A 15,565-nucleotide genomic window follows, 5' to 3' on the forward strand; every position below is an offset into this window, starting at 1 on the left:
AGAGCTGCCCCTCCATCCCCCCTCTAATGTTTTCTTATTGGGAACAGTCCCGCTGAGACGGGTGTGTCAGGTTTACCATCTGTAGAAATTGCTTGAATATCTTGTAGGTCTCTAATCGCAGCTTGGAGTTTACTTTCTCTTTTCCGTCTTCTCGGTAAGCAGCCTACATTTTATTTTAAATTTACCGGAGATTTAAAGGGTTGTACTGCACGCTATACCGACTGATAGACCGTATAAATTAATCTTCTGGTTACCTCTTTTTTCCCCTACAGTTAATGTGAATTTTAGAATATATTTAGATTCTCTGTGGTGTAAAACAAAAACTTTTTTTTGACTTCTTTCAGAAAAGAAAAAGGTGTTCCATCTCTGTAGTACTCCACTTAACATGACAACATAAATTAATTTTCATTAAATGCTTATATATATTATATTGCATGTTTATTTTGAAAAGAAAAGAAAAGAAACTGCATACAACATGAAATTACGTTTTAAAGGTTATAATTGGGCCTGTGTCTGAAATCAGTCTTCACATGTTTTTTTCTTAACTTCTAAATGTGTATAAAGTGGATAGATTTTTATTTTTGTGTGCCTGTGTGTGGCTTTTCTGCCATTGTGTGCCTCAAGCTACGTTTGAGGCACACAATGTGTTTAAATAAAGGATTTAACAATACAATTAAGCATCGGCACAGGACACTTTGTTAGGTATAATCTGTATAATGTATAATCTAATAAAATTAAACAGGACTGCTCTACCAGAGAGTCGCGTTTCTGATTTACTTTTTATTTGTTTTATTTTTTTGATCACGTTGACATTGAAATGTTAATAAAGTAAGTGGAGCATTCAGAATGCATTGGGCAGCTTTCAGTGCAAGTGCAGTGTGGTAACAGAGAAGAGAGTTGACTTTGAGCATGGCATGGTTGTTGTTGACAGGATCTGAGTGTTTAAAAAACTGTTGACTGGAATTTTCCTGCACAAAATTGGATGATAGAAGATCGTAAAAAACATTGCCTGGTCTGATGAGTTTATTCCTGCTGCAGCATTTGGATGTGATCCTATCAGTTAAATATGGAGCAAAATCTTGTGTGGATTGTTTTTACCACCCTGTTGAATCCATGCCGTGAAGAATTAAGTCAGTCCTGAAGGTAAAAGAGGGCCTAACTCAGTACTTGCAAGCTATGTGAAGTAGCGTGTAAATACAGTATGATTTTAATAGAATAAAACTGTTCAGTATGCCCTCTGGGACGTGATAGAGCGGAAGCATTAAACCAAATAAGTTACATTCCATCTCTGTGCAACATCAACATCAGCACCCCCGCCCACAGGTTGGATTTTTATCTTGTTGTTTTTTTGTATTTGAAATTCCTGACATGAAATAGTCTGGAAGCCCCTCCTGCAGACTGAAGTTGCACTAACCAGCAGTTTTAAGCTGAGTTTTATTCATTTGTCATTTCTGATGTTGGTTTATGCTGTTGGAATTTTCCACTTCCAGAAAAAAAATTGTAAATTATCACCAGCAATAACACACCACCGTCTTGTCAGCTCTTATCAAACAGTAACTCTCGTGGGATGGTAGTTCCACAGAATCTTTCCTGCTCCTTCTGATTTCAGTTTAATTAAACAGGTGGGATGAAACATGCAGTTTCAAACATTCTTCTGTCTTCTGTTTCCACACAGTGCGGTTGTTCACTGACATGACTTAAAACAACATTAAACATTCCTAAGCGCTGTGTAGACGCCTTCTGTGAACACTCACATGTTTGACAGCTATTTCCTGCATTAAGTTACAGCTTTACAGTCAAAAATAATCTCTGAAGAACAGTTTTATTCATCCCTGCTTGTCTTGTTTGGGTTTTTCTTTTTTGTTTCTTTTCTTTTCAGAAAAAAATGACAATGCTTTCAGGGTTTGTCTTTGTATTGCTGGTCCAAACTGTAAACCTTCAACTTACACCTCGAGGACCCAGACCAATACCGGGGCGAGGTGACAGTCCAGAGCCAACGGTACCGCCACTCTTGCCTGAACCCACACCAAGACCTGAAGGCTGTGAAGGTGAAGGTTCCCTTAATTTCTTTCTGGGTTAAAATAATGGTAATTTTTTTTTTTTTTTTTTTGACTTTAATTGATTCAGCTGTGAAAGTATTTGGATCCTCTGTATACCAAAGTAATCTAGAGTCAAATGTGAGGATACCTGTGTGACAGCATGCAGCTAAAGCTCAGCTAAAGGAAGCACAGCAGTAAATTTGCAACAGAATGGCTGAGAAAACCAAAGAATGGAGCTGTTGCAATGGTACAGTTAATGTCTAGACCTTAATCTGATTGAAATGCTCTGGTAGAAACAAGCTGTGCAGAAGGAAATGCCTGCAAACCTCAGTAAAGGCAATGCTGTAAAGATAAGCGGCCAAATTTTGTCGACGATGATGTGAGAGACTGATAAAATCATACCAAAAATCATTACTTCAAGCTATTGCTACTTAAGGTGGTTCTAATAAGGTGGTTATATTAAGATGGTTCTATAACCTGAAGCAAAGGCTCCAGCTCCTATGTGCTCTTTAATTTCTACACATGTGTTTTCCTCTGCAAGACTGCACAATCTTAAACAATCTTGGTTTGCTGTGCTCAGCTAAAAAACACAAACAAACAAAAACTAAGCCAGATGATTGACCAGTTATTTCCCCTCATGTCCCTTTTCAAAAAATAGCTTCAGTCATTTTTGCACAGTGACCACGATTTACATTTATAGACTTAAAAAAGAAAAACACGACGTCCGGTCAGCAAAATTTGAATCTGAGAGGCCTGTGCTATCTATTTAGCATGTAGTAGTTAGATCTCTGCAGCACAACACATAAATGTCTTATAGTCCTCACATTTTTCATCATTTTCATTCTATCTGTGTAACCTGGCAAAATCAACCAGCCCAGGACACAAACTACACAGATTAATTTGCTGCTTTTTATTATGATGTTTCAAGTATTAAATAATTAGGGTGAAAGTGATGCATTTCAGCATCTAAAAACAATTTCATTATTTTTCTAATTAAAAGTAACAGCTGTCTTCTCCTCCAGCAGGTATAATCGACTGTCCCATCAGGGTGTACTTCACTATTGACACCTCAGAAACCATCGCATTGCAGGAGCCCCCACCTGGCAGCCTGGTGGAGAGTATCAGAGAATTCACAAAGATCTTTGCCGAGAGGCTGGCTGATGAGGAGTACAGGGGCCATATCCAGATCACTTGGTCCATAGGTGGGCTGCACTTCTCCCAGAAGCAGGTGGTCTTCAGCCAGCTCACAACCAGAGAGAACTTCATCAGGAATCTCGCTTCGATCCGATACCTGGGCAAAGGCACTTACATCGACTGTGCCCTCAAAAACATGACTCACCAGATGACCCAACATTACACAGAGACGAAGGCGGTTCTCTTCGCTGTGGTCATCACTGATGGCTACGTGACAGGAAATCCATGTTCAGGGATCAAGGTGATGGCGGAAAAGGCCCGGGATCAAGGGATCCAGATTTTCTCAGTAGCAGCGTCCAAGGAGATCGATGAATTTGGAATGAGGGAGATAGCGAACTCTCCGTATGAGCTGTTCCGTGACGACTACATAGCGGTGGAAATCGTTGATGGGAAACCAAGACTAAGCACTAAAACCATTGATCGTATCATAAAAGCAATGGTGAGCTGACATCTTTTAGCCTTAAAATGTTGTGTCAGGTGACTCTCACTGACTGCTGTCTTTTTTCTCTTTTTTTTTGCAGAAATACCAAGCATATTTACAGGTAAGAAGGTTACTCATTATGTTAAGTTCCACATGATGAGTGTATGTGCAAGTAATCCCTATTAGCCACAAGCTCAGGATCCAACCCTGTCAGTTTCACACATTTTTTGTACTGTTGGCTGTTTGTGAAGTCAAAGAGAGGATATGTTCCCCCCGCCCACTTGCCTTTCAAATACTCTCTTTACCAAAGACAACCAATCAGAATAAAACTGCCACAAAGGGAAGGGGGAAGGAGCTAAAAAGGCTTGTTTCAGTCACTCATGCAAAGCTGCTATAAGTCCAAGACTGAAACAATGAAGTTGGAAATTAGCAGAATAGCTTCCTTTAAACAATTCTGGTATTTAAAAGGCTTCAGTCTTTTAATATTGTTTTGTTTTTCTCTTCCATCTCACAGTGTTACAAACCAAGATGTTTCGAGAGTCCTGGGCGCCCTGGACTAAGAGGTCCCTCAGGTCCAAAAGTGAGACTTAAAAACTGAATTAAAGTCAGTAATTTTTATTATTGCTCGTGCCAATGATTCATCTTTTGAAATGCGTATGTCTCTGGATCTTTATAGGGCACAAAAGGAGACAGAGGCCCTCTAGGGCCAAAGGGTGAAAGAGGAAGACAGGTACCTAGAATTTACGTCTAGAAACCTAAATATATTTTAAAAAGTGCATTGTTATTTACTGAGTTATATATTTGTTACATTTCAGGGTGATCCTGGCATTGAAGGTCCAATTGGACGACCTGGTCCAAAGGTTTGCTGAGCCCAACTCGTTGATGATTTTATTTCATTAAAATTAATTTAATTATTTAACTGATTTAATTAAAATTACACGATGTATTTTTAATCTCATTAATGTGTCCTTTTGTGCTTTTCCGTAGGGAGAGGCTGGTTTAAAGGGTGACAAGGTAAGAGTTAAAATCCTTATATTTCTCATTTCTGTTCATTTATTAAACTGAAGGAAGTGTTTTGGGGGACTAATGGGTCTGTTTTATCTCAACAGGGGGAAATTGGATTAACTGGAGCAAAGGTAAAAAAAAAAAAAAAACAGTTTAATGCTTCATCTTCGTGCACCGCAACATCCAAAATTAAGAGCGTTTATGCACTGAAGTTCATTTTATCTCTTCGCTAAAGGGTGTTGCCGGTTCGACTGGCAAGAATGGAACTGATGGGCAAAAGGTGAGTGTTTACGGTGAGATTTTTACTGTAATGGTAATCTGATTATAAATATACTGATATTATATGAATGCTCCTTTGAAATCTTCAGGGGAAAATTGGACGAATTGGAGCTCCCGGTTGTAAAGGTGATCCAGGCGACAAGGTAAGTCGAGCATTTAATATTTATTTGTATGTCTTTGTTTCATTTTAACAACTTATATCAGCCATACAGCTGCATGTATTTCACTGATTCTCTTTAACATTGACTTTTTCTAGTATTGTTAGCATTTCTGGTTAAATGAACCACTGAGACACTTTTTATTTGTCTCTAATAGGGACCAGATGGCTACCCAGGAGATGCTGGTGAAACTGGACTATTAGGTGACAAAGGAGAAAAGGTTTGAATTAAATCACAATAATCTAATCATTTCGGTTCATACTGAAAGAGACAGAGTGTTATTTAGAGTGAACAAAAAAATATATTCACACGATTGCATTTTGGTATGTGGTCAGTTGGTAATTTCAGCACTTGAGTCTAGAGTGAAGTATTCACAGTAATTAGATGGATTCTAGTGAAGTCATTTCCGTACTGTAGTGGTTATCACATTCACCTGATAATAACAAGCCCAACCTTTTCAGAAAAGTGGTCTTGTAGTAAAGATTGACCCTCACAAAGACCAAACAAAAATACATATTAAACCTTGTCTATCTAAAATACTAGTAGTTGGTTCACTTAACAGAACTTACTGTTTTAACCTGACATGCCAGCTTGTGCAGGCATTTGGTGTTTAATCTTAGCAGATCACAATTGAACTTAGCTGAATTGAATTGAACTCAGGACCTTCTTGCTATGCGCCAAAAGTGCTAACCACCATGCCACCAGATATATGAAAGGAAAGTACTGTCACTAGAAAACAGCATGAAATTTTCAGTGTGCTTCTTAAAGGTGGCACAGCAGAGCCTTAAAGAACCATTTCTAATATTTCTTTAGCTTTAACAGGTGTCAGAACAGCTGAACGATGTGATCTTCTAGGATTAAACACCAAATGCCTGCACAGGCTGGCCTGTCGGGTTAAAACAGTAAGTTCTGTCAAGTGAACCAACTACTATTATTTTTAGTTGGGCAAGGTTTAATATGTATTTTCTTTTGGTCTGTGTGAGGGTCAATATTTACTTCAAGACCACTTTTCTGCCTATGTGGTGCTGGTGCTACAGCAACACATTCATAGATGATTCACAGATACCGTGATTCATAACATTTTGACTGTTTATTAAACAGTCAAAATGTGCTCTGATTGCCAAAAGGTACAAGCACCAAGAAAGGTCAGAGAAAAATATTTAAAGACCAGCTGTTTGGAGATCTCTAAATCGCCACACGTCTCCTTTATCTTCTGCAGGTCTGGACTGTAGTCAGATAGATAACCCCAAACTCCTTTTAATAACTGCTTTACCTTGAGGTTGACAAAGGTTTTGTGAAGGAAAGAGAGAGTCTCCTTTATCATGTCATATTAAATTTGTTGCCCCCCCATACACACACACACACACACCCACTGCTGCTCTGTAGATGTGCCCCTGTTTCCTGTTACGCTCATACTGCAAAATTTTGCCCAGCAGCAGCTGCATTTCTTTTTGCCTGTTTTGCGTGTTTAACCTTTTCATATCTTTTATTATTAGATTTTGTCTTCCTTTGAAAAAGTACTCCTCTGCTCCTAGCAGACCTATCAACACCACCACTTTCATGGGAACATGCCCACAGCTAGATTGGAAAAACCTGACTGAACTTATCCTGTTGATAAGGACTTTGTGTGACTGCTTAGCCAGATTAATGACTGAAAGATATCCATGGTATGTTGAATTTGCTTGGTAGTGCAGCCTCTTGCTGTTGTGCTAATAAGAGCTTTAGATTATGATATTATGTATTGCCTTTCTGTGGCAACACGTTTGCCTCAAAATTGATAGATTAGGCTTATGTGGGCTGTCTGACCGTTAATTGAAGTATAAACAGAAAAGCCCTCCACCAAAAACACTGTCGTGTTCAAGACGAATGAGGGAACGTGAGAGCAGCTTCAGCCAGTGAATTAGAGTTTAACAGCTCTCATTAGTTAAGGCACTTCTGTGACACTGAGATGTGCATTGATTTGTGGGTGCATTTTAAAATATGCCTGTCACAACGGAAGCAAAAATCCAAATCTTTCAGTTTGTCTTCTTAAAGGATTTTTTTAAAAAGCTATAATTAGGTTTTTGTCTTTTTTTAAATTGATCTTAAAAATACTTGTCTGTATTGCGTGGCACGTGGTGTAGTGGTTAGCGCTTTCACCTCACAACAAGAACAGTCCAGAGACATGCGTGTTTGGTTAATGGGTGATTCTAAATTGGGCATCGGCATGAATATTAAAACAAATGTCACAAATTCCAGAACTCCTAATCTGGACATGCATATCACAGAGAAGCTGAACATTAGTCTGAATAGCAGTTAACATGTGGCCTAACATGTGCCACCAAACAGTGTGCTGACATGTTAGCACCTTCATCGTGCTGTATTCATAAACAGGAACCCCCTCCCTTTTCCAGCCATGCAAACATAACATATGTTATGCAGTGAAATGACAGCACATAAATACAAAGAGGAAATGCTCGTTTTTTCATAATTAAATCATCTGACATAGCTGACGGCTGCAGCAGCTCGGCAGACATTTTTTCGACATTTTTTTTCTTGACATATTTGTGTTTATTCTGTCAGTACATTCAACATGTACAGCTCATGCAGATGTAAATGTTGGTACTGATGATTTCCGTAATTATGCGTCATGAATGTAGCCAAAGCACAGCTCAGACTAAATATTTGGGCTGTGTGCAGACATCCAGTCTCGATCAAAAGTTTAAGACCACTTGAAAAATGACCTAAAAAAGAAAGAAATCATAATTTGCATGGTTGGATCTTAACAAGGTTCCAAGTAGAGCTTCAGCATGCAACAAAAAGAAATGGGGATGAGCCGGAAAAAAATTTGAGCATACAATTTATTGAAAACAATGTTTAAACTGCCTGATCAGTTTAGGACCACACCTCAAAAAAACAAACAAACAAACAAAAAACCACTGTAACCTGCAGGCACTGTGTACCCTAACGTTGTCCTGTTGGAAAACCCAGCTGTTACCACACAGACAATGTTGCTCTCTGCAACATCTGGACATAGCCAGCAACCGTTTGACACCCCTGCACCTCCTGAAGCTCCATTGTTCCACTGAAGGAAAAAGCACCCCAGACCATTAATGCGCCCCCTCCACTGTGGCGCGTAGAAAACATCTCAGGTTGGATCTGCTTGTCATGCCAGTAAGTTTGGAAACCGTCAGAACCATCAAGGTTACATTCTGATGTTTATGGGGCTCCAGTCAGGACCAGTAACGGCCTTAATTTGGTTCAAGGACTGTCCAGTGTCTTTACAGGCAGGCAATTGGATCCTCCAGCTCAGTGCTGGTGAAATTTCTTTGGGTCTTCCACTTTTTGACTTTTTTGTTCCATAACGCTAGGAGTCATTTAAGAAATTCCAAATGACAGTCTTACTGCGCCCCACCTCAGCAGCGATGGCGTGCTGCAAGAGATCCTGCTTATGCAGTTCCAGGGGTGCACATAAGTGAGCTGTTTGAAGCCAGCTCATTTCCTGCAACCACTTTTCCAAGAATACGTGCTTCTTTTGCGGTTCTGACTCCTTCTGACATTTGTTTGGAGGTGTAGGAACACCAAAGTAATTGCTTAAAGGAGCTTGCTTCTTCGACATCTTTAAGAGTTCTAAACAAATGTCTGTCCTCTTCCAGAAAATCTTATGTACGCAAATGCGCGTTGCAACTTCTTATCTGGTGCGTGTCTTTTATTTTGACCACGCATGCGCACCTGCGGACCACTTATGTGCACCCCTGGCAGTTCAACATCCCGACCACATTCAAAAAGGGAACATTTTTTTTGCCATCAGAACGTCATGACAGTGTGACTACCTGACAGAAAATGACAATGAATCCACATTTTTGCACAGATTTGGCCTTTGAATGGCATGTAGTTATACATTTTTGATCAGCTGTAAAACAGTTTAAGCGTTGTTTTCAATAAATTGCATGCTCAAAAAATGTTCTGTCTCGCTCCCATTTCTTTTTGTTACATGTTGAAACTCCACTTGGAACCTTGTTAAGATCCAACCATGCAAAATATGATATTTTGGCATTTTTAAAGTCTTAGATTTTTGATTGGGACTGTATCTTTGCCCATGCTCACTCAACTACAGAATCAATGACTAGACAATCAGACATGACCATTTTTTTCCTTATAAACTTATTTTATTATCGTGGCTCAAGAGTTGGCAGTTCGTCTTGTAATCGGAAGGTTGCCGGTTCGAGCCCCGCCTCCGACAGTCTCGGTCGTCGTGTCCTTGGGCAAGACACTTCCTTAGGGACTAGTAAAGCGCTATACAAATACAGGCCATTTACCATTTTTTTAGAGTTCACTGAAGCTCAGTTATTAATAATGTTACATTATGTCCAGTTATGTATTTTTTGTGGCTTTTCTTTTTGATTGTTTTTGCATTTGTTTAGGGTGACACAGGCCTTCCTGGAAAGCCAGGCCCCCCAGGCCCTAAGGGTAATCCAGGTCTGAAGGTAACCTTCAAATTAAAAAAACAAGTGGAAAAAATACTGAGCGCACAACAAAGATTTTTCTTTACTTTAAAACTGAATGTCTGCTTTTTAGGGTGAAAGAGGAAACCAAGGAAATCCAGGACAGCCTGGACAAAGAGGGAGTCCGGTACAGCCCTGAATTTATTTTATTTTATGATTTTTTTACATGTGCACTAAACCGATGTTACAAAACCAACTCTCAAATTAAACTGTTGACACTTGCAGGGGAGAAAGGGTTCACCTGGGGCAAAAGGCGAAGAGGTATTTGACTCGTGTTTTTACTTGGAAAAAAAAATCCCCATTTGGAAAATAGTTAAAAGAAATTTACTAAATAAATATTCATAGGGGAGGAGAGGAAACCCGGGAATAAAGGGATCACAAGGAAACACTGGGCCAAAAGGGAAAAAGGTAAGCTTTTGTCATTGTTTTTTTTTAATGAATTGTCTTATTGTATGAATGGCATTTCATTTTCCGCTTATTTTTAAGCAAAATTGCACCATTTTAGCTGCTGGTTTGAAATACTGTGAAACACTGGCTTCCTTTGACCTTTTAAGAAAGATGAATTAAGAAAGAACTTTGAGGAAGAAAGTCTGAAGTGTGCTTGTGGTTTTTAATTCTGAGGAACTGAAATAGTGAAATCCCAACTACTATAACACAGTTCTGTCTTTCAGTCGGTCATCTCAGAAAAATTCCTCAGACATTTCCCTGAGCCAGAAGTATTACCTCCCTGTTACTGTTGTGTCTTGTATATATTGGGAAGTAATTAATGGTTTGGTATGAATTCTGACACATTCATTTATTTTGTGAGGGAGAACGAGGCCCGGAGGGAAGCAGAGGTCGGCCTGGGGAAAATGGACTCAAGGGCGCTAAGGTGAGGAGATCACGCTGTGGGTGGATTTTTGATGAGCAATGACTCAGAGGCTTCCCAAGAACCTGGCATGCCTTCATTAGACATTCAACACTGGAGCCATGCCTTCATCATAAAAACACTTATTTTCCAGATGAAAATATCAGAAACTATACAGTAATTTGAAATGATTAGCTTGAAACTGCCAAATCCACATCAGTGAAACTCATCCTGCATGTGCCTGTGTGGGCTGGAGTCAAGGTCGAGTCCAGTAAAAAGGGCTGTCTGTTATTTTCTCTCTCTGACAGGGGGACCTGGGACTACCGGGACCGAGGGGTCAGCCAGGAGAACTAGGCGCCCCTGGACGAAATGTTTGTTCCTTTATAACTTTATCATCATTGTCATCATCATTGTTACTGAATTTCCCGGAGGAAGCCACCCGAGGGATTAATAAAGTTTCATCTAATCTAATCTAATCATCATTTTCTGCTTTTTCAAGTAGATTCTTTTTTTATTTGAATTTTATCTTCTGTGGCTGCAGGGCACGACGGGAGATCCTGGAGATTCAGGACCAAGGGGAGACATTGGGCCACTTGGACCAAAGGTAAAAAGAAAGTCTGAGCATTTCTGTTCATGATTATCAGTAAATAATTTACTCTCATCCACGTTGTTTTTCTTCTAAAGGGTGACAGAGGAAGGCAAGGTTTCAGCTATCCTGGATCAAGGGGACCGCCTGTAACAGCTTTCTTTTTACCTCATAAAATGACCTGCATGTCTCAAGATGTTTCTTCTTGAGGCTAAAGCAACTCTGATATTTAAAGGGAGACAGGGGTGCACCAGGTAGGAGAGGACCCAGAGGGAGCAGAGGTGACTGTGGCGCCAAAGGAGAATCTGGAAATAAAGGGCAACCAGGAGCGCCTGTAAGATGCGATTGTTAAACCACTGATGATGTACAGTTTTACTTTTATAGATGTTTGCACTCATAAACAGGACAGGACAGAGAGACTTGGCCTTATCCGCTGCCTACACTGTTGTCCACAGAGGCTTTAAGTCAGCAAACAAGCCAACAAGATCCTTGATTAAATTCATGTGCAAACTTTAAATTTCCTGTTGTCCATGCTGTTCTGCTGCAAAAAATACCTGAAAGTTGGTCCACACATCCCAAAAATTGTCTTCTCACCTCTTGGAGAATGTGAACCTACAGATGGTTATGACAGCCAACACAGAGCAGCGAAGCACACAGCACTGTGTGACAGCACGACAAAGGGGCAAGAGTAGACTTAGAAAACAGTTGGAAGACACAATCGGAACAAATCAGGGATAGCGAGGCAGGGAATTTAAACTAGATACAGAGCACAAAACACACAAGACAACCAAATTAAGACAGGAAGCAGCTAAACATGCAGACTCATATGCAACACAAGCTGGAAACAACCACAGAGGAAAGACTCGGGGAACAGAGGAGGATCACAAAGGGAACTAATAAATTTAAACTCACCAACAGTGTTGGTCAAGTTGCTTGAAAAAAGTAATCAGTAACTAATTACTGATTACTTCCCAAAAAAGTAATCCCGTTACTTTACTGATTACTTATTTTCAAAAGTAATTAATTACTTACTTAGTTACTTTTTAAAAACACGATTTACAACCTGAATAGGTGATAAAGCGATAGATCTTTCAGCCCAATTCTACTTTTTCTGCATAATCCATCATACAAAATGTAATCAAATGGAAAAGTCTCTTTTTTTAAAACTTGTTTTATCAGTTTTAATCTTTTAACTTTATGCATCAAGCAAAAATTTAATTATATGCACCATTCTCTGACTTGAAGAAATTAGTTTAACATTTAAACCTATTTTCTGCACATTCCAGCACATAATATAAAATGTTTTTTTGTGTTTACACTCAGTCTTTCAAATAGATGCAAGTAAAACACAGCAGAAAATAAATAACATCAAAGACTAGCGGTCCTGTTGCTCTATTTTCACCTGTAAAGCAGGAGTGGGGTAGGCGGAGGTTTACCCTGGTGCAGGTGTGCTGCACCGATCAGTTGAAGAATCCACGAGTTTCTCTGTGAATTTCCCATTACGTCGTAGTGCACTCGGTGCTTGTTTAGGGGTTTTTTTTCGTTGTAAAAAGAAGTTTTCTCCCCACGCACAACAGACACTAATGTTTTTGTCACTTTTTATGGAATCAAACTCAAACTAAGGTCAGTACTTCCACGCTTTAAACGCTGCATGCACGCTCATACTCTCTCCCGCACTCGATATATGATCCATTGTTGATCTGCACACAGCTGTTGTCATGAACGTCGCACTTGCTTACATCACTGTCATGAGACATTCTCGCAAACAAATCACGGTTTTAGTAACGCAGTAACGCAGCGTTCCTACGGGAAAGTAACGGTAATCTAATTACCGTTTTGCAATAGTAATCCCTTACTTTACTCGTTACTTGAAAAAAGTAATCAGATTAACGTGTTACTGCCCATCTCTGCTCACCAATAAGTGAATGAGGTACTGAAGATACAAAAACAACGAAAATGAAAAGCATCTGGGAATATGATAAACAGAAAGCCAATATAGAGCAATTCCTTATTAAAGCTAAAAGAGACAAGAGCACTTAGAGTGTCCAACAACCCCAGAAGGGCAAGGTTTATAGATTTTCACATTTAGTGTGACCTTGACCTGATTTTCAACAAATCCAAATCAGCTCAAGCTGTTTTTGCTCTCTACAATCACACAAAATGACCCAATTACCACGAGTATGTTTTCGCAAATTACATTATATTAAAACGATGCACAGAAATAACACGGGCAGAAAGTAATCAGGTGAAAACATTTATTTGGTCATTTTTTCCTTCTTTTTAATTTTTTTAATGAAAAGTTTCATTCCACCTCCCCGAAACCAATAGTTCATTCTGAATTCTGTTTGCATGGACCGTTATTATTCTACCTTAACCAATCAGAATAGAAAGCTCGGTGTTTCTGGAAATAGATGTTGCTGGGGATTTTTTTCCACCTTAAACTAAGCACTATCCACCTCTGTTGTGTTGTAATGGAGGCAAAAACGTAGCTGACGAAACTGAAAATATCTGCAGTGCACGGCTGCAAGTCATTTGAGGTTAAGTGTTAAAAAACAAATAAATGAGGTTGAATTTAGTCTCTGGAGTGTGAGCATATCACTTTGTCTTTGCCTCACAGTGACAGTTGTAAAATATGGCAAGGTAAATAAAAAATATGTATGAATTAGGCCAAAGAACAATGCCATTTATGCTGCTGGATATTTTACCAGGTGCTGTTTCCTGTTCAAACACATTACAAATGATCAGACCACAGCAGTCCCACAGGATCACATGACACCAGCTGCATGGGTGTACTGTGCCTTAACAACAGTGTTTTTGCACAGCTTTCAGTGTTTTGTGAGTCATTTAGGTTTCATTGACTGTAAAAATGTTTGTATCTAGGGTGAACCAGGCCAGTCGGGGCCGCCAGGAGAAAGAGGGCCTAGAGGAGAACGTGGACCTGATGTAAGCTACAGCCACACAGATAATGAGCTGACCATGCATGCAAGTTTGAGATCCAGGTGCATTGTTCTGTGGTGTGTGTGTGTGTGTGTGTGTGTGTGTGTGTGTGTGTGTGTGTGTGTGTGTGTGTGTGTAGGGGGATCCAGGACCAGCAGGCGATCCTGGGCTCACTGTGAGTAAAATTTTAAAAAGACTGATGTATTTTAATGCAAGAATTCCTTTACTCACTTCAGTGTATTACTTTAATCTGCACACATGTCACTGCAGGAATGTGATGTCATGAGCTACATCAGAGAGACGTGTGGTTGCTGCGGTAAGAAAGTATAAGCACTCAAACACAGCTTCATAAATGTGGTGTTTAAACGCGCTGATGGTCTTCTTGTTGTTTGTCTCTCAGACTGCGAGAAGCACTGTGGAGCTATGGACATCGTGTTTGTAATTGATAGCTCAGAGAGTGTCGGGCTGACAAACTTCACCCTGGAGAAGAACTTTGTTATCAACACCATCAACAGGCTGGGATCTATGGCGCCCGAACCTACATCAACAACAGGTAACGTCAAGCAAGCAATCGTTCTACAGATTTACCCAAAAGAAATTAAAATACACACCAATCTTCAGTAACACTGTGACTCTGCAGAAACAACTACAGACTAAAGTATTTCAAATCGTGCTACATAAAAATGGTTGATTAATATTCATGCTGAGAACACAACACCAAAACAACAGTTTGTTGTTGTTTTTTGAGCAAGTTGCTAAATACCCAACAAGAGAAAATGAATAATATTACAACTGTGATTCATCCAGGGATGTTTTACTTGTTAAGACTACAGAGCCACTTGTCACTTGCTGACATTATAAATTATGATTGGAGTAAAGCCTGCAACCGCCGTGCTGCTGTAAATGCATCGGTGTTACCGAGTAACCCCTAACAGATTTATCTGTGATGCTTTTCCAAAAAGATTTACAGAAATAATAAATGTAAAAGTTTGACTTTTAGACTGATTAAAGATGTGTGTATCTCCTAGGCACAAGAGTTGGAGTTGTACAATACAGTCACAACGGGACCTTTGAGAGCATTCGTCTCGATGACCCAAACATAAACTCCATGACTGCATTCAAAACTGCAGTGAAGAATCTGAAGTGGATTGCTGGGGGCACCTTCACCCCCTCTGCTCTGAAGTACGCCTATGATAACCTCATCAGGGACAGCAAGAGAGCCCGATCCAAAGTGTCCGTCGTCGTGGTCACAGACGGCCGCTTTGACCCCCGAGACGACGACAATCAGCTCACATACCTCTGCAACGACCCCGCTGTGGTGGTGAATGCCATCGGGATAGGGGACATGTTTGACACCAGACACGACAGCGAGACTCTGGTGTCAATCGCATGCAACAAGAAGGATCGGGCTACTGAGATGAGGCGCTACAGCGATTTGGTGGCTGATGAATTCTTAGAAAAGATGGAAACTGTCCTCTGTCCTGGTAAGCCTGTACCAATAATCTCAGCAGCCTGACAGTACTAGTCCTTGTGTGTTTGTCTAACCTATGATTTCTCACCAGATCCAGTCATTAAGTGCCCTGATCTCCCCTGTACAAGTGGTGGGTTTTATTCA

The 15,565-nt window shown here is 39.9% G+C and overlaps 1 protein-coding gene across 2 annotated transcripts in view; it reads left to right on the top strand.

Moving 5' to 3' along the window:
• Positions 1-15,565, top strand: part of LOC146556911 (collagen alpha-2(VI) chain-like) — an 18,804-nt gene continuing 3,239 nt past the window's right edge. Inside the window, exons 1-27 of one of the 2 annotated variants that reach the window (XM_085250576.1) lie at positions 1-154; positions 1,880-2,048; positions 3,062-3,672; positions 3,755-3,775; positions 4,169-4,234; positions 4,331-4,384; positions 4,470-4,514; positions 4,642-4,668; positions 4,764-4,790; positions 4,895-4,939; positions 5,028-5,081; positions 5,254-5,316; positions 9,500-9,562; positions 9,654-9,707; positions 9,806-9,841; positions 9,926-9,988; positions 10,389-10,451; positions 10,736-10,798; positions 10,969-11,031; positions 11,112-11,162; positions 11,249-11,347; positions 13,894-13,956; positions 14,090-14,125; positions 14,221-14,266; positions 14,351-14,503; positions 14,979-15,434; positions 15,513-15,551. In XM_085250576.1, coding sequence (XP_085106702.1) covers positions 1,886-2,048; positions 3,062-3,672; positions 3,755-3,775; positions 4,169-4,234; positions 4,331-4,384; positions 4,470-4,514; positions 4,642-4,668; positions 4,764-4,790; positions 4,895-4,939; positions 5,028-5,081; positions 5,254-5,316; positions 9,500-9,562; positions 9,654-9,707; positions 9,806-9,841; positions 9,926-9,988; positions 10,389-10,451; positions 10,736-10,798; positions 10,969-11,031; positions 11,112-11,162; positions 11,249-11,347; positions 13,894-13,956; positions 14,090-14,125; positions 14,221-14,266; positions 14,351-14,503; positions 14,979-15,434; positions 15,513-15,551 — 2,524 coding nt within the window. In that variant the 5' untranslated portion in view covers positions 1-154; positions 1,880-1,885. The remainder of the gene's footprint in view (positions 155-1,879; positions 2,049-3,061; positions 3,673-3,754; positions 3,776-4,168; positions 4,235-4,330; positions 4,385-4,469; positions 4,515-4,641; positions 4,669-4,763; positions 4,791-4,894; positions 4,940-5,027; positions 5,082-5,253; positions 5,317-9,499; positions 9,563-9,653; positions 9,708-9,805; positions 9,842-9,925; positions 9,989-10,388; positions 10,452-10,735; positions 10,799-10,968; positions 11,032-11,111; positions 11,163-11,248; positions 11,348-13,893; positions 13,957-14,089; positions 14,126-14,220; positions 14,267-14,350; positions 14,504-14,978; positions 15,435-15,512; positions 15,552-15,565) is intronic. The other variant, XM_085250577.1, reaches the window with a different exon arrangement.

This window comes from Mchenga conophoros, linkage group LG16 (genome assembly GCF_057382185.1).
Source record: "Mchenga conophoros isolate Kocher_MC1m ecotype Shallow Benthic linkage group LG16, M_conophoros_male_GT1.1, whole genome shotgun sequence".
Classification (NCBI taxonomy): Eukaryota; Metazoa; Chordata; class Actinopteri; order Cichliformes; family Cichlidae; genus Mchenga; species Mchenga conophoros.